At 45.3% G+C, this 27,070-nt stretch overlaps 1 protein-coding gene across 3 annotated transcripts in view; it reads right to left on the reverse strand.

Moving 5' to 3' along the window:
* LOC122920677 (FGF1 intracellular binding protein) overlaps nt 1-27,070 on the reverse strand; it is a 138,906-nt gene that overhangs the window by 87,976 nt on the left and 23,860 nt on the right. For all 3 annotated transcript variants that reach the window (XR_006386927.1, XM_044270367.1, XM_044270368.1), the window contains exons 2-5: nt 21,564-21,659; nt 19,692-19,890; nt 2,906-3,032; nt 1,994-2,094 (exon numbers count right to left, since the gene is read on the reverse strand). Coding sequence is in view for 2 of the 3 variants with exons in the window: in XM_044270367.1 (XP_044126302.1) it covers nt 1,994-2,094; nt 2,906-3,032; nt 19,692-19,890; nt 21,564-21,648 (512 nt within the window). In the remaining variant the exon portion in view is untranslated. The remainder of the gene's footprint in view (nt 1-1,993; nt 2,095-2,905; nt 3,033-19,691; nt 19,891-21,563; nt 21,660-27,070) is intronic.

The raw sequence follows: 27,070 nt of genomic DNA on the forward strand, positions 1-27,070 counted from the left end.
CCATTTAGGGAACATATTATGTGTCAAAAATATATTAAAAAAATATAGAAAGTTATAAAAATAATAATAATAATAATAAAATACAAATAAAATAAAAAGGAATTAAAATTTTTTTTTTTATAAATAAAATACAAATAAAAAAGGAAAAATAAAAAGGAAAATGCGCAAAATAATAGATGTTCATTGTCACCCAACAGACTTTTTATGACCTCTTGGGGGACATATTATGTGGCAAAAATATACTTAAAAAAATAAGCAATAAACCAATTATAAAAAATAATACCATAAAATATTAATAAAATACAAATAAAAGTAAAAAATAAAATAAAAGGTGCAAAGAAAAAGAAAAAGGGTCAGTGTCCCCCAAAGGACTTTTTATCACCTCTTAGGGGACATATCATGTAGCAGAAATATATAAAAAATTAAGTCAAAAAAATATTTTAAAAAAATATTAAAATTCATTAAAAAAAAAAAAAAAACACCCACACCAACCAAAACCGTCACCATTACCACACCATTCACGTGAAACTATACATATTATATAACAAAATGGCCTACACAAAATAGGGAACTAATATTTTGGTGTCAGTTTGCATTTTTTTTAAATAAGGAGCTATAGTTTGAAAAAAAAAAAAAAATTTAAATGTTTTGTGCAGTTTCCCCCAAATACAACTACATTTTTTTTATTATAAAGCCCTATGTGTCACGCAAAAAATTGCTGCAAAAATGATTTTGGTAGTTCAACAAATAAAATAGTTACAGCCGTTTGAACCACTTGTGCTAAATCACAAAAAGTGTCTGGTCATTAAAGGGTTAACCAATGACCTCCTTCCCCACTAGTAAGTTAAAGCGCTTACTGGTTATTGCAGGGCCCCTATAACGGCAGGAGGTGGTAATAACCAGTGAGCGCAATCCTCCGTAGTGAAGGAAAGTGCTTACTGGTTATTGCAGGGCCCCTATAACTGGGGGCAGGAGGCGGTAATAACCAGTGAGCGCCGGTCTCTGCAGTGAAGGAAAACGCTAATTTATGAATAGGAGGCAGGATGGAAGCAAATGTTGCCACTTTTCCGGTAAAAATTTTTTTTTACCAGTTTCTGCAGCATGGCCCCTGAAACAAAAGGTTCATACTTACCTGCTCCCTGCCACTCCTCTGCGCTGCCCCCATCTTCTGGTCCCCACCCTGTTTACACCTGTCAGTGCATGGCCATGATCACATGCACCTCTCCAGACAATGACTGGCTTTAGCAGTGACATGCTGCTTGTGGTCACATCACCACTGAAACCAGTCATTGGCTGAAGAGGTGCATGTGACCATGCACTGCCAGTTGTAGACACTGCGGGGACCGGAAGATGGGGGTAGTGCAGAGGACCAGAGCGGCGGGGAGCAGGTAAGTATAACTTCGGTTTCAGGGGCTATACTGCAGGACGATTTTCTGGACAATTACTGGGAACAAGTGTTCATAGGAACGCTACTACCTTATATCTGGCCGGTATAATTGTGCCGCTGATCAGTCGATAAACAAGGAATCGTTCGTTTGTCAGCTGATTTGCAGATTTTATCAGGATGAAAGGTTTACAATTATCGGCAGCACATCTCTCTGTGTAATCAGGGATGGGCTACCAATAATCAATATAACTAAATGAAGGCGGAATGACAGTGGTAGTGTTCATTCCTCCCCAGTCACTTTGCATTGGCTTGTGTAATACGCTGATGCAAATGAGCGCCGATCGACATGTTTTTTATTTGCGGCCCCTTGAAATAGAGCGATGTGACAATGCGGCCCTCAGACCAAAAAAGGTTGTGCACCACTGCTTTAAAAAGAGGGTTTCTCTAAATTTTATTTTAAAGAAAAATTGTGATTACTTGGGTGTCTGACTGCAAGGCCGCCCACATATTGTCATAGAAATGAACAAAAGGTACAGAATCACTGAGTGATAGAATATATTACTTCTCCTAATGAACACAAAGAAAATGAAAGGTTGGGGGATGTACCTGGCAAGTCTGTCTGACAAAAGGAAATTCTGCTGAATATTTTCAACTAGAGCACCTCGCATTTCTTCTACCACCTTAAAGACTCGCTTAAAATTATCAAACTGCAGGGAAACAAAAATGTGAACAATACATTAAAGAGATTCTGTCATCAGATTGAACCCCTCTAGCCTAAACATATGCTAATGTCCAGACTAATAAGAAGAATCCTCTATTTGCCCAAAAAAACAGGTTTTTATAACCTGTCAATCGCTTACTTAAGGTGCCCAAGGGGAGGTCCGTTGATACAGGGTGCCCGGCCGCACCCCTCGCCATCCGGTGCCCAGCGCCGCCTTCCCTGTCTTCAGCTCCACCTTCTACAGCTAAGCGCCACCTCCGCAATCCTCCCCGTCCCTCTGCCATATCCCGCGCCTGTGCACTAGGCTCAGCCTGATGCACCCGTGCGGACTCCTGGCAGCGGCTTCCTTGAGCAAAGTGTGCATGCGTCGGCCTGATGCGCACTTTACTTAACCCTGATATGACCTGCAGATTGGCTGAGCCTAGTGTGCAGGCGTGGGATCTGGCAGAGGGACAGGGAGGATTGTGGAGGCGGCGCTGAGCTGTAGAAGGCGGCGCTGAAGACAGGGAAGGCGGCGCTGGGCACCGGACGGCGAGGGGTGCGGCCGGGCACCCTGTATTAACAGACCTCCCCTTGGGCACCTTAAGTAAGTGATTGACAGGTTATAAAAAACTGTTTTTTAGGCAAATAGAGCCACAGTGAGATTTAATAAGGCCAGCTTAGGATTCTTCTGAGTATATGTTTAGGTTAGAGGGGTTAAATCTGATGACAGAATCCCTTTAACAGTGCAGAATACAGTAAATATATGCAAGAGGATGTCATATAAGAAAGCTGGTGAATGCAATACTGACAAATACCTGTCTCCTGCAGCTCTTCAGGGTCACACCAGTCTTTGCACTTATGTCATCTAGATCTTTCTTAGTTCCTTTAGATAGTTTCTTTCCAAGAACCTCCCGAACAAATGCCTCATCAAAAGCATAGTACCTGGCGTAATACAGCAATATATAAGATCGCTACAAAATGGTATTTAAAAGGGTTTTCCGTTTACAAAAAAAAAGTTAACATAAAAGCAGCATTCAATCTTACAGCATTATAAGTCAGATGGTGAAGTTAATTTTGTGAGTGCTTTCGAGTGCATTTTGAGTCCCCCAGCATAATTGTAATCAGCGACCCAGTGCAAGACTCACATGGAGTGCCTGTAGCATCAGGTTTCTCTCTGCTTTTCCTCCCAGCTTGAACATCACAGACCCAAGCCTGCTTGAAGCCCTGCTGGAAGAACCCCACCCTAAGACACTTCATCATTGCTGACATCACATCTACAAGCATGACCCAGGAGAATGAGCAGAACGTGGCCCTCAGAGGCAAGGTCAATAGTGTTGTGTCTACAAGTTACAGCCTTACAAGCCTTGCACACCTTAAATGTAGATGTGATGTCATCAAGACATGGAATCAACACAGAGGAAAATGTAATCTGTGCAGGAAATTAAAACATTATAGATAAACAATCATTATTAGTAATTTGTAACATGTAAATATAAGTTACATAGACGTGCAACAATTTGTGTATCAAAATGGAGCCAAACAGAGACAAGAGGGGAAGTCCTCTTAGTCCACAGTTCACACTAGTAGAAAATGCAAAGAGTCTCCAGGCAATCACAATTGGATAACCGGAAGAGCAAGTGTCCCAGAATGACTCAACACTACCAGACTATTCAATAAACCATAAGCTAGGTCTTCTCTTTTAGCCATACGCACTCTCTCTTCTTGTGGACTTTCCCATTAGCGTCCACGCTATTAGAAAATCTCCTTGAAAGTGAAAGAGATGACCTAGCTCATCGTTTATTGTATGGTCACGTAGTCGCAAGTCATTCTGGAACACTTGCTCTCCCAGTTTTCCAGTTGGGATCGCCTGGAGATTCAGTGTGTTTTCTACAAGTGATATCGTGTTGTTTCCTGTCAAATAATGCTGAAATTTGCAAAACCAGAATACCCCTTTAACAAGTCATATATAGTAAAATGCCTTCCGCCTAGCATCCAGTGGTCTAGAAATTCCAACGGTCCAGTATATGCATCACAACTGTGTAATTGGAAATACATTTTCAGGTTTTCAATATATACACTAGCAGAAGGACCACAGGTATATTTCATTTAATGTTTTTGTGTGTCGTTAAAAAGATATCGACAGTATCCCCCATAACAGGCACCTCCACAGTGCCCGCCCCTTTATCACTGACCTCCACAGTGCCTGCCCCTTTAACAGTGACCTCCACAGTGCCCGCCCCCTTAACAGTACAAGAGAATTTAGACTAGAACCTTCAGAATCACAGATGCATATCCATGAAACAAACATGATTATAAAAAATAAAATGGCTGCACACCATTATACATACAAACAATAGATAGAGCTAAGAAATGGGGGTCATTCTAAATAAAAGTGGCACCACCTTGACGCCTGGTAGATGGGCCCGACACATGTTTGATCAAACATGTGCGCTAAGAGCTTCCATTGATCAAACGTGTGTCGGGCCCATCTACCAGGCATCAAGGTGGTACCAATTTTATTTAGAATGACCCCCATTTCTTAGCTCTATTGTTTGTATGTATAATGGTGAGCAGCCATTTTATTTTTTATAATTATGTTTGCTTCATGGATATGCACCTGTGATTCTGAAGGTTCTAGTCTAAATTCTCTTGTAGTATATATTGAGGGTAGTGCCTCTTTTAGACAGGACACGCCCATCTACCTGGGACTTCTGAGCAGAGTATGTATGTAGCTGGTTCCTACACTGCCCTGAATATTGTAGGCTTAGGCAAGTCCAAAGAGAGGCAGTATATTAGTGTTAGGGACTAGTGTTGAGCGAACTTGTGTTTTAAGTCTGGCGTCTAAAGTTCGGGTTATCGAAGTATCCCGTTATGGATTCTAAATTCCGTTATGGTTCGTGGTAGCGGAATCCATAACGGGATACTTCGATAACCCGAACTTTAGACGCTGAACTTAAAACACAAGTTCGCTCAACACTATAAGGGACCCATCTGCGGAAGCCACCTTGAGATGGGCCCGACACGTTTGATCAAATATGTGCGCTAAGAGCTTCCATTAACTCATTTATAGTCGGTATTGTCCCACTTTTATTTAGAATGACCCACATTTCTTAGCTCTATTGTTTGTATGTATAATGGTCTGCAGCCATTTTATTTTTTATAATCATGCCCCCATAACAGTGACCTCCACAGTTTCCGCCCCTTTAACAATGACCTCCACAGTGCCCACCCCTTTAACAGTGACCGCCCCCATAACAGTGACCTCCACAGTGAACCCCCTTTGAACAGTGACCTCCACAGTGACCGCCTCTTTAACAGTGACCTTCACAGCAGCCTGCCCCCTTAACAGTGACCTCCACAGTGCCCGCCCCTTTAACTGTGACCTCCAAAGTGCCCACCCCCTTAACAGTGATGTCTACAGTGCCCTCCCTTTTAACAGTGACCTACACAATGCCCGCCCCTTTAACAGTGACCTCTACAGTGCCCGTCCCTTTAACAGTGATCTCCACAGTGAACGCCACAACAATTTTTATAATGATAGGCTATGGTGTCGCACTGCGACATGTGACATGACACTCGCAAAAAATCCATGCAAGATGTCGCGCAACACATGTGGCAGTGTAGTTGTGCCCTATGTGTCGTGCAGCCCTAGCCTAAAGCTGACCTACAGCAGTGAAGAAAAATGCCTGGGTTGTTATGGAAACCTGGAGTAAAACTGTGTGTATGTGGAGACTAAGGACCTGTGAGCTTCTATTGGCTGATTAGGGAAATGTGACCGTGTGTATGACAGTTGGGATATGAAGAGAAAGACTTGCAGGCTTGTATTGGCTAATGCCCCCCACAAGATTTCTTTCCAGGTAGCAAGGGATGTGTATACCAAATTTCCTTGAAATCGATGGTTGCGTTTTTGAGTGATCACGGAACATACATACATACATATATATGTCCTTCTTTATATACAGATGTAACTGACACCAAGCCTTTGATGCAGATGTCATTGTGAGATACACCCTTAATACATTTGGGTTAAATACCGCCATTTGGTGCACCAATATTGAATTCAGGCCTACACTGGTTCAGGCCCTGTGAGATACCCCTTCTACATACAGGGGTTTGAATTAGGCATTTGAAATACAGCCATTTTGTGCAAAGATATATTTACTGCAAGCCCAAACTGGTTCAGACCATGTGAGATACCCCCCTATACATACAGGGGTTTGAATCAGGCATTTGAAATACAGCCATTTTGTGCAATATTTTGTGCAACAGACTGATGAGTGGTTGGTGCCAGTCAGCCTCAAGCCCGGCCTGGTGGTGTGCGATAATGGGCGAAATCTCATAGCAGCTCTGGGACTAGCCGGTTTGACACACATCCCTTGCCTGGCGCATGTGCTGAATTTGGTGGTGCAGAGATTCCTTAAAAATGACCCCGATATGTCAGAGCTGCTGCATAAAGTGCGGGCCATCTGTACATGCTTTCTGCATTCTCACCCTGCTGCTGCTCGCCTGTCAGTGCTGCAGCGTAACTTCAGCCTTCTAGCTCACCGCCTCATATGCGACGTACCCACAAGGTGGAACTCCACCTTGCACCTGCTGGCCAGACAGTGCGAGCAGCAGCAGGCTATAGTGGAGTTTCAGCTGCAGCACGCACGGGTGAGTCGCTCGGCGGAACAGCACCACTTCACCACCAATGACTGGGCCTCCATGCGAGACCTGTGTTCCTTGTTGCGCTGTTTCGAGTACTCCACCAACATGGCCAGTGCCGATAACGCTGTTCTCAGCGATACTATCCCACTTCTATGCCTCCTTGAAAAAACGCTCCTGGCGATGATGGAAGAGGATGTGGCACAGGAGGAATAGGGATCATTTCATAGGGTTTGCGGCCAGTCATTCCAAAGTGGCTCAGAAGGTGGGTTTCTGCACCCACAAACGCCAGGTACACAATTGTCCAGCCAGGGCACAGTTTTGGAGGATGACGAGGTGGAGGATGAGGAGGAGGAGGAGAAGGAGGAGGAGGAAGCATGTTCACAGCAGGGTGGCACCCAGACCAGCTCATGGCCATCACTGGTGCGTGGATGGGGGGATACAGAGGACACAGACGATACACCTCCCACAGAGGACAGCTTTTAGTTGCCTCTGGGCAGCCTGGCACACATGAGCGATTACATGCTGCAGTGCCTCCGCAACGACTGCCGAGTTGCCCACATTCTAACTTGTGCTGATTACTGGGTGGCCACGCTGCTAGATCCCCGTTACAAGGACAACGTACCGTCCTTACTTCCTAAACTGGAGCATGATCGTAAGATGCGCGAGTACAAGCGCACGCTGGTAGACGCGTTGCTGGTGGCATTCCCACCTGACAGCAGGGGCACAGTGGTAATACAAAGCGGAGGAAGAGGTCGCCAACGCAGCTGGGGCACCCCCAGCACCTCAGAAGGCAGGGTTAGCATGGCCGACATGTGGAAAAGCTTTGTAAGCATGCCACAACAAACAGCACCACCAGCTGATATGGAACGTCTTAGCAGGAGGCAGCATTTCACCAACATGGTGGAGCAGTATGTGTGCACACGCCTACACTAACTGAATGACGGGTCTGCCCCCTTCAACTTCTGGGTCTCCAAATTGGGCACATGGCCTGAGCTTGCCCTTTACGCCTTGGATGTGCTGGCCTGCCCTGTAGCCAGTGTATTATCTGAACGTGTGTTTAGCACGGCAGGGGGCGTCATCACAGACAAGCCCAGCCACCTGTCCACCGCCAATGTGGCATGGATCCCACAGGACTTGTCCGTCCCTTGTGCAGAATAGACATGTATACCGGCACTAAGCAGCCATTGTTATACTGCAGCACAATTGCTCATGTTTGTATTTTGGATATTTCACACTCTTTTGGAGTGTACCTTAATTTTACAAAATTAAATTAAAACTAGGGATGAGCGAACTCGAACTGTATAGTTCGGGTTCGTACCGAATTTTGGGGTGTCCGTGACACGGACCCGAACCCGGACATTTTCGTAAAAGTCCGGGTTCGGGTTCGGTGTTCGTCGCTTTCTTCGCGCTTTTGTGACGCTTTCTTGGCGCTTTTTGAAAGGCTGCAAAGCAGCCAATCAACAAGCGTCATACTACTTGCCCCAAGAGGCCATCACAGCCATGCCTACTATTGGCATGGCTGTGATTGGCCAGAGCACCATGTGACCCAGCCTCTATTTAAGCTGGAGTCACATAGCGCCGCCCGTCACTCTGCTCTGATTAGCGTAGGGAGAGGTTGCGGCTGCGACAGTAGGGCGAGATTAGGCAGATTAACTCCTCCAAAGGACTTGATTAACTGATCGATCTGCAGCTGTGGATCATTGAGCTGCTGATCCTCAATTGCTCACTGTTTTTAGGCTGCCCAGACCGTTTGTCAGTCACATTTTTCTGGGGTGATCGGCGGCCATTTTGTGTCTTGTGGTGCGCCAGCACAAGCTGCGACCAAGTGCATTTAACCCTCAATGGTGTGGTTGTTTTTTGGCTAAAGCCTACATCAGGGTGAAGCTGTCACACCAAGTGCATTTAACCAGCAATAGTCTGTTTATTTTTTGGCCATATACTACATCAGGGGCAAGCTGCGCCTGTCACCAAGTGCATTTAACCCTCAATGGTGCGTTTGTTTTTTGGCTAAAGCCTACATCAGGGTGAAGCTGTCACACCAAGTGCATTTAACCAGCAATAGTCTGTTTATTTTTTGGCCATATACTACATCAGGGGCAAGCTGCGCCCGTCACCAAGTGCATTTAACCCTCAGTAGTGTGGTTGGTCAAGCTATCACACCAAGTGCATTTAACCAGCAATAGTCTGTTCATTTTTTGGCCATATACTAAATCAGGGGCAAGCTGCGCCCGTCACCAAGTGCATTTAACCAGCAATAGTCTGTTCATTTTTTGGCCATATACTACATCAGGGGCAAGCTGCGCCCGTCACCAAGTGCATTTAACCCTCAGTAGTGTGGTTGGTCAAGCTGTGACACCAAGTGCATTTAACCAGCAATAGTCTGTTCATTTTTTGGCCATATACTACATCAGGGGCAAGCTGCGCCCATCACCAAGTGCATTTAACCAGCAATAGTGTGGTTATTTTTTGGCCATATCCCAGTCTAATTCTGTCACTAAATCCATACCGGTCACCCAGCGCCTAAATACTAGGCCTCAAATTTATATCCCGCTAAATCTCTCGTTACCGCTGTCCTGTTGTGGCTGGGAAAGTTATTTAGTGTCCGTCAAAGCACATTTTTTGTTCTGGGTTGAAATACAATTCCCAATTTAGCAATTTAAAAATTTAGTGGTTTCTGCTGTATCAGAGCTATTTGAAATCTATCCCTAAAAGGGTATATAATATTCAAGGTGCACATAGGGTCATTCAGAATAACTTCACACACCCGCTACTGTGCATTTCCAAGTCTAATTCTGTCACTAAACCCATACCTGTCACCCAGCGCCTAAATACTAGGCCTCAAATTCATATCCAGCTAAATCTGTCGTTAGTGCTGTAGCTGGGCGAGTTATTTAGTGTCCGTTCAAGCACATTTCTTGTTCTGGGTTGAAATACAATTCCCAATTTAGCAATTTCATAATTTAGTGGTTTCTGCTATATCAGAGCTATTTGAAATCTATCCCTAAAAGGGTATATAATATTCAAGGTGCACATTGGGTCATTCAGAATAACTTCACACACACCCGCTACTGTGTATTTCCAAGTCTAATTCTGTCACTAAACCCATACCTGTCACCCAGCGCCTAAATACTAGGCCTCAAATTCATATCCAGCTAAATCTGTCGTTAGTGCTGTAGCTGGGCGAGTTATTTAGTGTCCGTTCAAGCACATTTCTTGTTCTGGGTTGAAATACAATTCCCAATTTAGCAATTTCATAATTTAGTGGTTTCTGCTATATCAGAGCTATTTGAAATCTATCCCTAAAAGGGTAGATCATATTGAAGGTGCACATAGGGACATTCAGAATAACTTCACACACCCGCTACTGTGCATTTCCAAGTCTAATTCTGTCACTAAACCCATACCTGTCACCCAGCGCCTAAATACTAGGCCTCAAATTTATATCCTGCTAAATCTCTCGTTAACGCTGTCCTGTTGTGGCTGGGAAAGTTATTTAGTGTCCGTCAAAGCACATTTTTTGTTCTGGGTTGAAATACAATTCCCAATTTAGCAATTTCATAATTTAGTGGTTTCTGCTATATCAGAGCTATTTGAAATCTATCCCTAAAAGGGTATATAATATTCAAGGTGCACATTGGGTCATTCAGAATAACTTCACACACACACGCTTCTGTGCATTTCCAAGTCTAATTCTGTCACTAAATCCATACCGGTCACCCAGCGCCTAAATACTAGGCCTCAAATTTATATCCTGCTAAATCTCTCGTTAACGCTGTCCTGTTGTGGCTGGGAAAGTTATTTAGTGTCCGTCAAAGCACATTTTTTGTTCTGGGTTGAAATACAATTCCCAATTTAGCAATTTCATAATTTAGTGGTTTCTGCTATATCAGAGCTATTTGAAATCTATCCCTAAAAGGGTATATAATATTCAAGGTGCACATTGGGTCATTCAGAATAACTTCACACACACACGCTTCTGTGCATTTCCAAGTCTAATTCTGTCACTAAATCCATACCGGTCACCCAGCGCCTAAATACTAGGCCTCAAATTTATATCCCGCTGAATTTGAATACAATACATTGGGCCAAATAATATATTTGTTGTTGTGGTGAACCATAACAATGAGAAAAACATCTAGTAAGGGACGCGGACGTGGACATGGTCGTGGTGGTGTTAGTGGACCCTCTGGTGCTGGGAGAGGACGTGGCCGTTCTGCCACATCCACACGTCCTAGTGTACCAACTACCTCAGGTCCCAGTAGCCGCCAGAATTTACAGCGATATATGGTGGGGCCCAATGCCGTTCTAAGGATGGTAAGGCCTGAGCAGGTACAGGCATTAGTCAATTGGGTGGCCGACAGTGGATCCAGCACGTTCACATTATCTCCCACCCAGTCTTCTGCAGAAAGCGCACAGATGGCGCCTGAAAACCAACCCCATCAGTCTGTCACATCACCCCCATGCATACCAGGGAAACTGTCTCAGCCTCAAGTTATGCAGCAGTCTCTTATGCTGTTTGAAGACTCCGCTGGCAGGGTTTCCCAAGGGCATCCACCTAGCCCTTCCCCAGCGGTGAAAGACATAGAATGCACTGACGCACAACCACTTATGTTTCCTGATGATGAGGACATGGGAATACCACCTCAGCATGTCTCTGATGATGACGAAACACAGGTGCCAACTGCTGCGTCTTTCTGCAGTGTGCAGACTGAACAGGAGGTCAGGGATCAAGACTGGGTGGAAGACGATGCAGGGGACGATGAGGTCCTAGACCCCACATGGAATGAAGGTCGTGCCACTGACTTTCACAGTTCGGAGGAAGAGGCAGTGGTGAGACCGAGCCAACAGCGTAGCAAAAGAGGGAGCAGTGGGCAAAAGCAGAACACCCGCCGCCAAGAGACTCCGCCTGCTACTGACCGCCGCCATCTGGGACCGAGCACCCCAAAGGCAGCTTCAAGGAGTTCCCTGGCATGGCACTTCTTCAAACAATGTGCTGACGACAAGACCCGAGTGGTTTGCACGCTGTGCCATCAGAGCCTGAAGCGAGGCATTAACGTTCTGAACCTGAGCACAACCTGCATGACCAGGCACCTGCATGCAAAGCATGAACTGCAGTGGAGTAAACACCTTAAAACCAAGGAAGTCACTCAGGCTCCCCCTGCTACCTCTTCTGCTGCTGCCGCCTCGGCCTCTTCTGCTGCTGCCGCCTCGGCCTCTTCCTCCGCCTCTGGAGGAACGTTGGCACCTGCCGCCCAGCAAACAGGGGATGTACCACCAACACCACCACCACCACCTCCGTCACCAAGCGTCTCAACCATGTCACACGCCAGCGTTCAGCTCTCCATCTCACAAACATTTGATAGAAAGCGTAAATTCCCACCTAGCCACCCTCGATCCCTGGCCCTGAATGCCAGCATTTCTAAACTACTGGCCTATGAAATGCTGTCATTTAGGCTGGTGGACACAGACAGCTTCAAACAGCTCATGTCGCTTGCTGTCCCACAGTATGTTGTTCCCAGCCGGCACTACTTCTCCAAGAGAGCCGTGCCTTCCCTGCACAACCAAGTATCCGATAAAATCAAGTGTGCACTGCGCAACGCCATCTGTAGCAAGGTCCACCTAACCACAGATACGTGGACCAGTAAGCACGGCCAGGGACGCTATATCTCCCTAACTGCACACTGGGTAAATGTAGTGGCAGCTGGGCCCCAGGCGGAGAGCTGTTTGGCGCACGTCCTTCCGCCGCCAAGGATCGCAGGGCAACATTCTTTGCCTCCTGTTGCCACCTCCTCCTTCTCGGCTTCCTCCTCCTCTTCTTCCACCTGCTCATCCAGTCAGCCACACACCTTCACCACCAACTTCAGCACAGCCCGGGGTAAACGTCAGCAGGCCATTCTGAAACTCATATGTTTGGGGGACAGGCCCCACACCGCACAGGAGTTGTGGCGGGGTATTGAACAACAGACCGACGAGTGGTTGCTGCCGGTGAGCCTCAAGCCCGGCCTGGTGGTGTGTGATAATGGGCGAAATCTCGTTGCAGCTCTGGGACTAGCCAATTTGACGCACATCCCTTGCTTGGCGCATGTGCTGAATTTGGTGGTGCAGAAGTTCATTCACAACTACCCCGACATGTCAGAGCTGCTGCATAAAGTGCGGGCCGTCTGTTCGCGCTTCCGGCGTTCACATCCTGCTGCTGCTCGCCTGTCTGCGCTACAGCGTAACTTCGGCCTTCCCGCTCACCGCCTCATATGCGACGTGCCCACCAGGTGGAACTCCACCTTGCACATGCTGGACAGACTGTGCGAGCAGCAGCAGGCCATAGTGGAGTTTCAGCTGCAGCACGCACGGGTCAGTCGCACTACAGAACAGCACCACTTCACCACCAATGACTGGGCCTCCATGCGAGACCTGTGTGCCCTGTTGCGCTGTTTCGAGTACTCCACCAACATGGCCAGTGGTGATGACACCGTTATCAGCGTTACAATACCACTTCTATGTCTCCTTGAGAAAACACTTAGGGCGATGATGGAAGAGGAGGTGGCCCAGGAGGAGGAGGAGGAGGAGGAGGAAGAGGGGTCATTTTTAGCACTTTCAGGCCAGTCTCTTCGAAGTGACTCAGAGGGAGGTTTTTGGCAACAGCAGAGGCCAGGTACAAATGTGGCCAGCCAGGGCCCACTACTGGAGGACGAGGATGAGGAGGAGGTGGAGGAGGATGAGGATGAAGCATGGTCACAGCGGGGTGGCACCCAACGCAGCTCGGGTCCATCACTGGTGCGTGGCTGGGGGGAAAGGCAGGACGATGACGATACGCCTCCCACAGAGGACAGCTTGTCCTTACCCCTGGGCAGCCTGGCACACATGAGCGACTACATGCTGCAGTGCCTGCGCAACGACAGCAGAGTTGCCCACATTTTAACCTGTGCGGACTACTGGGTTGCCACCCTGCTGGATCCACGCTACAAAGACAATGTGCCCACCTTACTTCCTGCACTGGAGCGTGATAGGAAGATGCGCGAGTACAAGCGCACGTTGGTAGACGCGCTACTGAGAGCATTCCCAAATGTCACAGGGGAACAAGTGGAAGCCCAAGGCCAAGGCAGAGGAGGAGCAAGAGGTCGCCAAGGCAGCTGTGTCACGGCCAGCTCCTCTGAGGGCAGGGTTAGCATGGCAGAGATGTGGAAAAGTTTTGTCAACACGCCACAGCTAACTGCACCACCACCTGATACGCAACGTGTTAGCAGGAGGCAACATTTCACTAACATGGTGGAACAGTACGTGTGCACACCAATCCACGTACTGACTGATGGTTCGGCCCCATTCAACTTCTGGGTCTCTAAATTGTCCACGTGGCCAGAGCTAGCCTTTTATGCCTTGGAGGTGCTGGCCTGCCCGGCAGCCAGCGTTTTGTCTGAACGTGTATTCAGCACGGCAGGGGGCGTCATTACAGACAAACGCAGCCGCCTGTCTACAGCCAATGTGGACAAGCTGACGTTCATAAAAATGAACCAGGCATGGATCCCACAGGACCTGTCCGTCCCTTGTCCAGATTAGACATTAACTACCTCCCCATAACCATATATTATTGGACTCCAGGGCACTTCCTCATTCAATCCTATTTTTATTTTCATTTTACCATTATATTGCGAGGCTACCCAAAGTTGAATGAACCTCTCCTCTGCCTGTGTGCTAGGCCTAAATATATGCCAATGGACTGTTGCAGTGGTGGCTGACATGAAGCCTGATTCTCTGCTATGACATGCAGACTAATTCTCTGCTGACATGAAGCCAGATTGTCTGTTACGGGACCTCTCTCCTCTGCCTGGGTGCTGGGCCTAAATTTATGACAATGGACTGTTGCAGTGGTGGCTGACGTGAAGCCTCATTCTCTGCTATGACATGCAGACTGATTCTCTGCTGACATGAAGCCAGATTCTCTGTTACGGGACCTCTCTCCTCTGCCTGTGTGTGTGCTGGGCCTAAATATATGCCAATGGACTGTTGCAGTGGTGGCTGACGTGACGCCTCATTCTCTGCTATGACATGCAGACTAATTCTCTGCTGACATGAAGACAGATTCTCTGTTACGGGACCTCCCTCCTCTGCCTGGGTGCTGGGCCTAAATATATGCCAATGGACTGTTGCAGTGGTGGCTGACGTGAAGCCTCATTCTCTGCTATGACATGCAGACTAATTCTCTGCTGACATGAAGACAGATTCTCTGTTACGGGACCTCCCTCCTCTGCCTGGGTGCTGGGCCTAAATATATGCCAATGGACTGTTGCAGTGGTGGCTGACGTGAAGCCTCATTCTCTGCTATGACATGCAGACTGATTCTCTGCTGACATGAAGACAGATTCTCTGTTACGGGACCTCTCTCCTCTGCCTGTGTGTGTGCTGGGCCTAAATATATGCCAATGGACTGTTGCAGTGGTGGCTGACGTGAAGCCTCATTCTCTGCTATGACATGCAGACTGATTCTCTGCTGACATGAAGCCAGATTCTCTGTTACGGGACCTCTCTCCTCTGCCTGTGTGTGTGCTGGGCCTAAATATATGCCAATGGACTGTTGCAGTGGTGGCTGACGTGAAGCCTCAATCTCTGCTATGACATGCAGACTGATTCTCTGCTGACATGAAGCCAGATTCTCTGTTACGGGACCTCTCTCCTCTGCCTGTGTGTGTGCTGGGCCTAAATATATGCCAATGGACTGTTGCAGTGGTGGCTGACGTGAAGCCTCATTCTCTGCTATGACATGCAGACTAATTCTCTGCTGACATGAAGACAGATTCTCTGTTACGGGACCTCCCTCCTCTGCCTGGGTGCGGGGCCTAAATATATGCCAATGGACTGTTGCAGTGGTGGCTGACGTGAAGCCTCATTCTCTGCTATGACATGCAGACTAATTCTCTGCTGACATGAAGACAGATTCTCTGTTACGGGACCTCCCTCCTCTGCCTGGGTGCTGGGCCTAAATATATGCCAATGGACTGTTGCAGTGGTGGCTGACGTGAAGCCTCATTCTCTGCTATGACATGCAGACTGATTCTCTGCTGACATGAAGCCAGATTCTCTGTTACGGGACCTCTCTCCTCTGCCTGTGTGTGTGCTGGGCCTAAATATATGCCAATGGACTGTTGCAGTGGTGGCTGACGTGAAGCCTCATTCTCTGCTATGACATGCAGACTGATTCTCTGCTGACATGAAGCCAGATTCTCTGTTACGGGACCTCTCTCCTCTGCCTGTGTGTGTGCTGGGCCTAAATATATGCCAATGGACTGTTGCAGTGGTGGCTGACGTGAAGCCTCATTCTCTGCTATGACATGCAGACTGATTCTCTGCTGTCATGAAGCCAGATTGTCTGTTACGGGACCTCTCTGCTCTGCCTGTGTGCTAGGCCTAAATATATGCCAATGGACTGTTGCAGTGGTGGGTGACGTGAAGCCTCATTCTCTGCTATGACATGCAGACTGATTCTCTGCTGACATGAAGCCAGATTGTCTGTTACGGGACCTCTCTCCTCTGCCTGTGTGCTAGGCCTAAATATATGCCAATGGACTGTTGCAGTGGTGGCTGACGTGAAGCCTGATTCTCTGCTATGACATGCAGACTGATTCTCTGCTGACATGAAGCCAGATCCTCTGTTACGGGACCTCTCTCCTCTGCCTGTGTGTGTGCTGGGCCTAAATATATGCCAATGGACTGTTGCAGTGGTGGCTGACGTGAAGCCTCATTCTCTGCTATGACATGCAGACTGATTCTCTGCTGACATGAAGCCAGATTCTCTGTTACGGGACCTCTCTCCTCTGCCTGTGTGTGTGCTGGGCCTAAATATATGCCAATGGACTGTTGCAGTGGTGGCTGACGTGAAGCCTCATTCTCTGCTATGACATGCAGACTAATTCTCTGCTGACATGAAGACAGATTCTCTGTTACGGGACCTCCCTCCTCTGCCTGGGTGCTGGGCCTAAATATATGCCAATGGACTGTTGCAGTGGTGGCTGACGTGAAGCCTCATTCTCTGCTATGACATGCAGACTAATTCTCTGCTGACATGAAGACAGATTCTCTGTTACGGGACCTCCCTCCTCTGCCTGGGTGCTGGGCCTAAATATATGCCAATGGACTGTTGCAGTGGTGGCTGACGTGAAGCCTCATTCTCTGCTATGACATGCAGACTGATTCTCTGCTGACATGAAGACAGATTCTCTGTTACGGGACCTCTCTCCTCTGCCTGTGTGTGTGCTGGGCCTAAATATATGCCAATAGACTGTTGCAGTGGTGGCTGACGTGAAGCCTCATTCTCTGCTATGACATGCAGACTGATTCTCTGCTGACATGAAGCCAGATTCTCTGTTACGGGACCTCTCTCCTCTGCCTGTGTGTGTGCTGGGCCTAAATATATGCCAATGGACTGTTGCAGTGGTGGCTGACGTGAAGCCTCATTCTCTGCTATGACATGCAGACTGATTCTCTGCTGACATGAAGCCAGATTCTCTGTTACGGGACCTCTCTCCTCTGCCTGTGTGTGTGCTGGGCCTAAATATATGCCAATGGACTGTTGCAGTGGTGGCTGACGTGAAGCCTCATTCTCTGCTATGACATGCAGACTAATTCTCTGCTGACATGAAGACAGATTCTCTGTTACGGGACCTCCCTCCTCTGCCTGGGTGCTGGGCCTAAATATATGCCAATGGACTGTTGCAGTGGTGGCTGACGTGAAGCCTCATTCTCTGCTATGACATGCAGACTAATTCTCTGCTGACATGAAGACAGATTCTCTGTTACGGGACCTCTCTCCTCTGCCTGGGTGCCGGGGCCTAAATATCTGAGAATGGACTGTTCCAGTGGTGGGTGACGGGAAGCCAGATTCTCTGCTATGGAACCTCTCTCCAATTGATTTTGGTTAATTTTTATTTATTTAATTTTTATTTTAATTCATTTCCCTATCCACATTTGTTTGCAGGGGATTTACCTACATGTTGCTGCCTTTTGCAGCCCTCTAGCTCTTTCCTGGGCTGTTTTACAGCCTTTTTAGTGCCGAAAAGTTCGGGTCCCCATTGACTTCAATGGGGTTCGGGTTCGGGACGAAGTTCGGATCGGGTTCGGATCCCGAACCCGAACATTTCCGGGATGTTCGGCCGAACTTCTCGAACCCGAACATCCAGGTGTTCGCTCAACTCTAATTAAAACCAAAAACCTTTGTTGGCTCTCGTGTCTGTTATTATTGTGCTAAAGGGAAAAAAATAAAAAAGTATACACATATTAGGTATTGCCACGTCCATAACAAACAGCTCTATAAAAATATCACATGACCCAACCACTCAGATGAACACCGTAAAAATAAATAAAAAAAAAGTGTAAAAAAAAAATTCGATTTTTGTCACATTATATCACAAAAATTGCAACAGCAAGTGGTCAAAAAGGCGCATGCCCCCCAAAATAGTACCAATCAGACCATCACCTGATCCCACAATAAATGAGACCCTACCTAAGAGAATCGATCCAAAAACAATTTTGGGTTACCTTGCCTCAGAAAAAACGTAATATAGAGCAATTAAAAATCATATGTACCCCAAAATAGTACCAATAAAACTGGCACCTTATCCCGTAGTTTGCAAAATGTGGTCACTTTTTTGAGTTTCTACTGTAGGGGTGCATCAAGGGGGGCTTCAAATGGGACATGGCATCTAAAAACCAGTTCAGCTAAATTTGCCTTCCAAAAACTATATGGCGTTCCTTTCCTACTGCGCCCTGCCATGTGCCCGTACAGCAGTTTATGATCACATGTGGGGTGTTTCTGTAAACCGCAGAATCAGGGTAATAAATATTGAGTTTTATTTGGCTTTTGACCCTGGCTTTGTAACTGGAAAAAATGGATTAAAATGTAAAATCTGCCAAAAAAGTGAAATTCTGAAATTTCATCTCCATTTTCCATTAATTCTTGTGGAACACCTAAAGGGTTAACAACGTTTGTAAAATCAGTTTTGAATACCTTGAGGGGTGTAGCTTCTAAAATGGGGTCATTTTTGGGTGGTTTCTATTATATAAGCCTCACAAAGTGACTTCAGACCTGAACTGGTCCCTAAAAATTCGGTTTTTGAAAATGTCTAAGAAATTTCAAGATTTGCTTCCAAACTTCTAAGCCTTCTAATGTCCCCAAAAAATAAAATGTAATTTTCAATATGATCCAAACATGAAGTAGACATATGGGGAATGTAAAGTAATAACTATTTTTGGAGGTATTACTATCTATTATAAAAGTAGAGAAATAGAAATTTGCTAATTTTTCTAAATTTTTGGTAAATTTGGTATTTTGTTATGAATAAAAATGATTTTTTTTTTTAGCTCATTTTTAACACTGTCATGAAGTACGATATGTGACGAGAAAACAATCTCAGAATGGCCTGGATAAGTCAAAGTGTTTTAAAGTTATCACCACTTAAAGGGACACATGACAGATTTGTAAAAAATGGCCTGGGCAGGAAGGTGTTAATAAAGCACACTGACAGTGGGTTTAAGTTCGACTAATCCCCTATTTTTTGGTAATTTTGGTTTTTGGGCTTTCTTATCCCAGCCAGTCTTTTAACGCATTACAACAAATAAAGATTTTTTGTTTTTGTTTTAGCATCCTATCATATCCTGTAAACTGTGTGCCAGTTTGCACCCAAATCTACTGTGCTAGAGTGGCTTCTTGAGGCATGTCAACTGTCTAAGGCTACTTTAACATTGGCGTTATTGCTATACAATCACAGCAAAATAATTCTGTCCTAATAATACAACCGGCTGCATCCATTCAGAACAGATCCGGGTGTATTATATAGAAAAATGAAGAAACCAGATCCGGCACTAAAACCATCGTAATTCAATTGGCACCGGATCAGTTCTTCTCATGTAAAAATAAAAAACGGTTCTGGCTTGTTCAGTTTCCCATGCCACCCACAAAAATATAATTACCTCTCAATCAGCATGCTCTGCTTGTAAGGTGGGATCTGAAAAAGCAACTGCTGCACCAGTTTTGGTGGGTAATGAAGAAGTCTTTCAAGCATCTGAAATGTTCTGTAATGGTCCATAGTGTCACTCTCCAGGACATCGGGACCAGCTCCAGTCTGATCTAAAATGCCACTCTTCAAACGAATACTGACAGCATCACTCACTGTAAAATATAATTATAAGGAGAACAAATCATAAAACTTTGACTTAAAGGGAACCTGTCACCTCCCAAAACCACCTTAAGCCACCAGTGTGTGTTTCTGATGATGCCTTTCTTACTGAAGGCAGATGCAGCAAAAGTACTGAAAATTGTTTTATCCCCTGCCCGGCGAGCCTCTCCACACATGCTTGAAGTCAAGGTAACCAGGACCCCTTCCCTGCCCCTTCGCTGTCACTGACAAGAGTTCGGCAAAGCCAGCCGAACTGCCAGCTGTCAGTCTCAGCGAAGGGGCAGGGAAGGGGCGTGGTTACCGTGACTTGAAGCAAGAAGGCCGCTGCCCCCTTGACTTCAAGTATGTGTGGAGATGTGCACCGGGCAGGGGATAAAAGAACGTTTTCAGTACTTTTGCTGCATCTGCCTTCAGGAAGAAAGGCATCATCAGAAACACACCGCTGGCTACACGCAGGTACTGCTGGCGGTTTGGGATGGTTTTGGGAGGTGACAGGTTCTCTTTAAAGGAACAATAAACATAGAAAATGCACAAAAATAAAAAATAATATCCCAGAAACCTCTCTATTCATCTCCTAATTTCACCTTGTTCTGCTTTATCCCATATTACTATTAAAACTAAAAAAGATATAAAGAAATCTGCACTCAATGTCCCAGAAGGCTCTTGTTCCTCCACCTCGCTGCCCTGTTTGGATGTAAGCCAACCAACTCTGACTTCACATCTGCGTAGTGAACTTCAGCACTGTAATCCGTTCACTGTATCCAGCTACGTGTAACATGTTTTGTCCGGGTGAAAGTCTATATATATGCCGGAAAGCGGCAGATTAGTGCCGGATTCCATTGCAGTGAATGGGGATCTAGCAGTGCACGGTGGTGTCCGGCTAAGCTGGATACGGTGAACTCCAACAGACTGCCGGAGTTCACAGTGCAGATGTGAACATGGCCTACCTGGAGTAGAAGCGCTCCAACTCTGCCCGTCTCACGTACACGGCCGTTATTTTGGTCCACATCCGAGCCGCAGTTTTGGCAGCTCAGATGCGGACCCTTTCACTTCAATGGGGCCGCAAAAGATGCGGACAGCACTCCGTTCCCTGGTCCGCCAAAAAAAAAGATAACCTGTCCTATTTTTGTCCAAAATTGCAGAACGGACAGGGACGTGTCCATGACGCCAAACACTGCTACCAGATGCCAACTGATCATAACTGATGCTCAAAAAAGGACGGATCAGTAATTTTTAACGCAATACATCCGAAAACGATTTATTAAACTTTGTACAGCTGTTTCCGTATAGCATTTACAATGTATTTGCTCCATGTAGGGAGACTTTGTCTGAAGTTGTGTGGGACTTCGGTAAATGACTTTGGTATTCCTATCTGCGTATTTGAAAACATTTTAAAAATAGGAATCCGAAGTCCTTTACTGAAGTCTTGCAGAACTTCGGACGAGGCAAAGTTTTCCTACACGGAGCAAATACATTGTAAATAATGTACGGCAATAGCATTACAAACAAAGTTTTCTAACGAATCGACTTCGGATCTGTGATCAGAAGCTCGATTCGCTCAAGCCTACTTTTCACAGATCAGAAGAACAGGAAGCTAAATGGTGATGTAACTCAGCCTAACCAGCATGGATGAGAGTGGAGGGAGTTGTTTGTGTGAATGTACTACCTGAGTATCCATCCAGCCAGAGCTGATAAACCTCTTCATCAATCAGAGTGGTATTTCCAACAAACACATCCAATTCATTGGCCATAGTGAGAACCCCTGTGAAGAGAAAACTTTGGATAAGAAGAATGGCTCCATTTAATGTAACATTTGACAGCAATATGTATGCCTTTTATGTTCGGAGGTCTATCATATGACGGGGACAAGTGAATACAATTGTATCCAGTGTTGGCTTCACCGAAGTGGGATTTTAACCTGATTTTACTAATTGAATAGCTGTCACACATTAATTACAGAAACTTCACTCTACAAACGGTACCCTACGTGTGGACACCATCTACAGTGATGTTTGTGAGGTGTCTAGATTTCTGCATAAATTTGACCAAAAACGACATGAGATTTTCAGATAAGTCATTGAAGTAGATCAAGATAACAAAATCAAATGAGCTAAAAGTATTAGATTTAGTAGTTTTTTATTGAGGAAAATGATCCAATATCATGTCTGTGAGTGGAAAAAGTATGTGAACCTTTAGGCCAGACACAGTGAGCTGAATGCAAGAAACTCACATTGTGTGTCTGAGGTCTCGTTCTGGCTTCTGCTCCTCTGACAGGACGGCACAGGCACACAAACGTAATTTTTGTCCGCATCTGATCTGAATTTTTTGCAGGTTGGATGTGGACCCGTTCACTTCAATTGGGCCACAAAACATGCGGACAGCACAGCACAAAGTGTGCTGTCCCCATCCGTATGTGCGTTCCATGGAATCTGGCAAAATATAGAACGTGTTGGCATTACAGACAAGGCTAGGACTGTTCTATTATGGCCCAGATGTTCCATTATGTAAAATGCAGAACGCACATGGCTGGTATCCGTGTTTTGTGGATCCGCAATTAGCACACCGCAAAACAGGCAATGGTCATGTGCATGAGCCCTTATACTGATTTATAATGCAATTTAACCCTTAGAGTTCTGTGATGTATTGTATAACACTGACATAAAGCAGTCAGAGGAGCGGAGACCAGAACGGGACCTCTCACTGACACATGCATTCCTCGCATTCAACTCGCTTGTGTGTGTCAGGCCTTAGGGTATGTTTACACAAATAAAATCTGCCACAGATTTCATTGCAGAAAAAGGACTTTTTCCGCCATGAAATCCGCATTTCATTGACTTCAGTGAAAAAAACATCACCATGTGCATGGCTGTCTTTATTTCCACCACTAAATTGAAGTGGCTTCTTTAGATGTTATTGTGGATTAGTTGATGAGGAAGCGCCCTCGCCAATTAGCTGTATGAAGAGGATGCAGTGCTTGTACGAGCGCTGCCTTCTCTTGTTTACATGCTCCCTGTCACAATAGCAGCGGTGTGCAGGTGTAATCACTCTCACTTCGATGGGATGGCTCCTTCTTATTGACTTGAACAGGAAGGAGCCGTCCCGTTGAAGTGAATGGGACGGTATAATTCCACTGGCTCACTGCTGCAATTGTGACAGCGAGCAGGTAAACAATGAAGAGAGGGCTGCACTTGTACCAGTACTGCATCCTCTTCAAGCTGATGAGCGGGGGTGCCGGAAGTCAGCCTCTTGCTGGTCTGATATTGATGAACTATCAACAGCCAACTCCTTCAATACATTTGCTGCAACATTAGCATAAATGTATGTATATATGAAGTATTTATTTAAATCAGATTTTTGAGAAAAATATATTACCATCCAAAGGTTATTCCATCATGAAATAAAGATTAGTTTTTTTAATTATGTAGAATAAGGCTGTACATGGACTCCCATATTGTTGAATGGATTAGGCAGTGGCTGAGGGACAGACAACAGAGGGTTGTAGTCAATGGAGTATATTCAGACCATGGTCTTGTTACCAGTGGGGTACCTCAGGGATCTGTTCTGGGAACCATATTGTTTAATATCTTTATCTGCAAAATTGCAGAAGGCCTCGATGGTAAGGTGTGTCTTTTTGCTGATGACACAAAGATTTGTAACAGGGTTGATCCTGGAGGGATACACCAAATGGACAAGGATTTAGGAAAACTAGAGGAATGGTCAAAAATTTGGCAACTAAAATGCTATGTTGATAAGTGCAAGATAAGGCACCTGGGGCGTAATGCTTGGGTGTATAGGGAGAGGCATTGTCAGTAGAAAGAGGGAGGTGCTCATGCCGCTCTACAGAGCACTAGTGAGACCTCATTTGGAGTATTGTGCGCAGTACTGGAGACCATATCTCCAGAAGGATATTGATACTTTGGAGAGAGTTCAGAGAAGAGCTACTAAACTAGTACATGGATTGCAGGATAAAACTTACCAGGAAAGATTAAAGGACCTTAACATGTATAGCTTGGAAGAAAGACGAGACAGAGGGGATATGATAGAAACTTTTAAATACAAAGAATCAACACTGTAAAAGAGGAAAGAATATTTAAATGAAGAAAAACTGCTACAAGAGGTCATAGTTTTAAATTAGAGGGGCAAAGATTTAAAAGTAATATCAGGAAGTATTACTTTACTGAGAGAGTAGTGGATGCATGGAATATCCTTCCTGCAGAAGTGGTAGCTGCAAATACAGTGAAGGAGTTTAAAGAGGACCTTTCACCAGAAAAAAGTATCTAAACTGACTATACAGCCTGGCTATGAGCTGAGAGCTGCGATTGGCCAGCGCTACAGCATAGGAGAAGGAGACCGCGGCAGGTTCCCCTGGGTGGAGCCTAACTAGGAACATAACGGAGGCTATAACCGGAGAACGGAGCGGCGCCCGGGGATAGCAGTAAGTGCAGGGGGATCCCTGGGCGCCGCTCTACACGTCTGTATAGTCAGTTTAGATACTTTTTTTCTGGTGAAAGGTCCTCTTTAACCACTTCAGCCCCGCTAGGTGAAACCCCCTTCATGACCAGAGCACTTTTTACACTTCGGCACTACACTCCTTTCACCGTTTATCGCTCGGTCATGCAACTTACCACCCAAATGAATTTTACCTCCTTTTCTTCTCACTAATAGAGCTTTCATTTGGTGGTATTTCATTGCTGCTGACATTTTTACTTTTTTTGTTATTAATCAAAATGTAACGATTTTTTTGCAAAAAAATGACATTTTTCACTTTCAGCTGTAAAATTTTGCAAAAAAAACGACATCCATATATACATTTTTCGCCAAATTTATTGTTCTACATGTGTTTGATAAAAAAAAAAATGTTTGGGCAAAAAAAAAAAAAATGGTTTGGGTAAAAGTTATAGCATTTACAAACTATGGTACAAAAATGTGAATTTCCGCTTTTTGAAACAGCTCTGACTTTCTGAGCACCTGTCATGTTTCCTGAGGTTCTACAATGCCCAAACAGTAGAAAAACCCCACAAATGACCCCATTTCGGAAAGTAGACACCCTAAGGTATTCGCTGATGGGCATAGTGAGTTCATAGAACTTTTTATTTTTTGTCACAAGTTAGCGGAAAATGATGATGATTTTATTTTTTTTATTTTTTCTTACAAAGTCTCATATTCCACTAACTTGCGACAAAAGATAAAAAATTCTAAAAACTTGCCATGCCCCTCACGGAATACCTTGGGGTGTCTTCTTTCCAAAATGGGGTCACTTGTGGGGTAGTTATACTGCCCTGGCAATTTAGGGGCCCAAATGTGTGAGAAGAACTTTGCAATCAAAATGTGTAAAAAATGACCGGTGAAATCCAAAAGGTGCACTTTGGAATATGTGCCCCTTTGCCCACCTTGGCAGCAAAAAAGTGTGACACATCTGGTATCGCCGTACTCAGGAGAAGTTGGGGAATGTGTTTTGGGGTGTCATTTTACATATACCCATGCTGGGTGAGAAAAATATCTTGGTCAAATGCCAACTTTGTATAAAAAAATGGGAAAAGTTGTCTTTTGCCAAGATATTTCTCTCACCCAGCATGGGTATATGTAAAATGACACCCCAAAACACATTCCCCAACTTCTCCTGAGTACGGCGATACCAGATGTGTGACACTTTTTTGCTGCCAAGGTGGGCAAAGGGGCACATATTCCAAAGTGCACCTTTCAGATTTTGCAGGCCATTTTTTACACATTTTGATTGCAAGGTACTTCTCACACATTTGGGCCCCTAAATTGCCAGGGCAGTATAACTACGCCACAAGTGACCCCATTTTGGAAAGAAGACACCCCAAGGTATTCCGTGAGGGGCATGGCGAGTTCCTAGAATTTTTTATTTTTTGTCACAAGTTAGCGGAAAATGATGATTTTTTTTTTTTTCTCTTTTTTCCTTACAAAGTCTCATATTCCACTAACTTGCGACAAAAAATAAAAAATTCTAGGAACTCGCCATGCCCCTCACGGAATACCTTGGGGTGTCTTCTTTCCAAAATGGGGTCACTTGTGGCGTAGTTATACTGCCCTGGCAATTTAGGGGCCCAAATGTGTGAGAAGTACTTTGCAATCAAAATCTGTAAAAAAATGACCAGTGAAATCCGAAAGGTGCACTTTGGAATATGTGCCCCTTTGCCCACCTTGGCATCAAAAAAGTGTCACACATCTGGTATCGCCGTACTCAGGAGAAGTTGGGGAATGTGTTTTGGGGTGTCATTTTACATATACCCATGCTGGGTGAGAGAAATATCTTGGCAAAAGACAACTTTTCCCATTTTTTTATACAAAGTTGGCATTTGACCAAGATATTTTTCTCACCCAGCATGGGTATATGTAAAATGACACCCCAAAACACATTGCCCAACTTCTCCTGAGTACGGCGATACCAGATGTGTCACACTTTTTTGCTGCCAAGGTGGGCAAAGGGGCACATATTCCAAAGTGCACCTTTCGGATTTTGCAGGGCATTTTGTACACATTTTGATTGCAAAGTTCTTCTCACACATTTGGGCCCCTAAATTGCCAGGGCAGTATAACTACGCCACAAGTGACCCCATTTTGGAAAGAAGACACCCCAAGGTATTCCGTGAGGGGCATGGCGAGTTCCTAGAATTTTTTATTTTTTGTCGCAAGTTAGTGGAATATGAGACTTTGTAAGGAAAAAAGAAAAAAAAAGAAAAATCATCATTTTCCGCTAACTTGTGACAAAAAATAAAAAATTCTAGGAACTCGCCGTGCCCCTCACGGAATACCTTGGGGTGTCTTCTTTCCAAAATGGGGTCACTTGTGGCGTAGTTATACTGCCCTGGCAATTTAGGGGCCCAAATGTGTAAGAAGTACCTTGCAATCAAAATGTGTAAAAAATGGCCTGCGAAATCTGAAAGGTGCACTTTGGAATATGTGCCCCTTTGCCCACCTTGGCTGCAAAAAAGTGTGACACATCTGGTATCGCCGTACTCAGGAGAAGTTGGGGAATGTGTTTTGGGGTGTCATTTTACATATACCCATGCTGGGTGAGAGAAATATCTTGGCAAAAGACAACTTTTCCCATTTTTTTATACAAAGTTGGCATTTGACCAAGATATTTTTCTCACCCAGCATGGGTATATGTAAAATGACACCCCAAAACACATTCCCCAACTTCTC

Source organism: Bufo gargarizans, chromosome 10 (genome assembly GCF_014858855.1).
Source record: "Bufo gargarizans isolate SCDJY-AF-19 chromosome 10, ASM1485885v1, whole genome shotgun sequence".
NCBI lineage: Eukaryota > Metazoa > Chordata > Amphibia > Anura > Bufonidae > Bufo > Bufo gargarizans.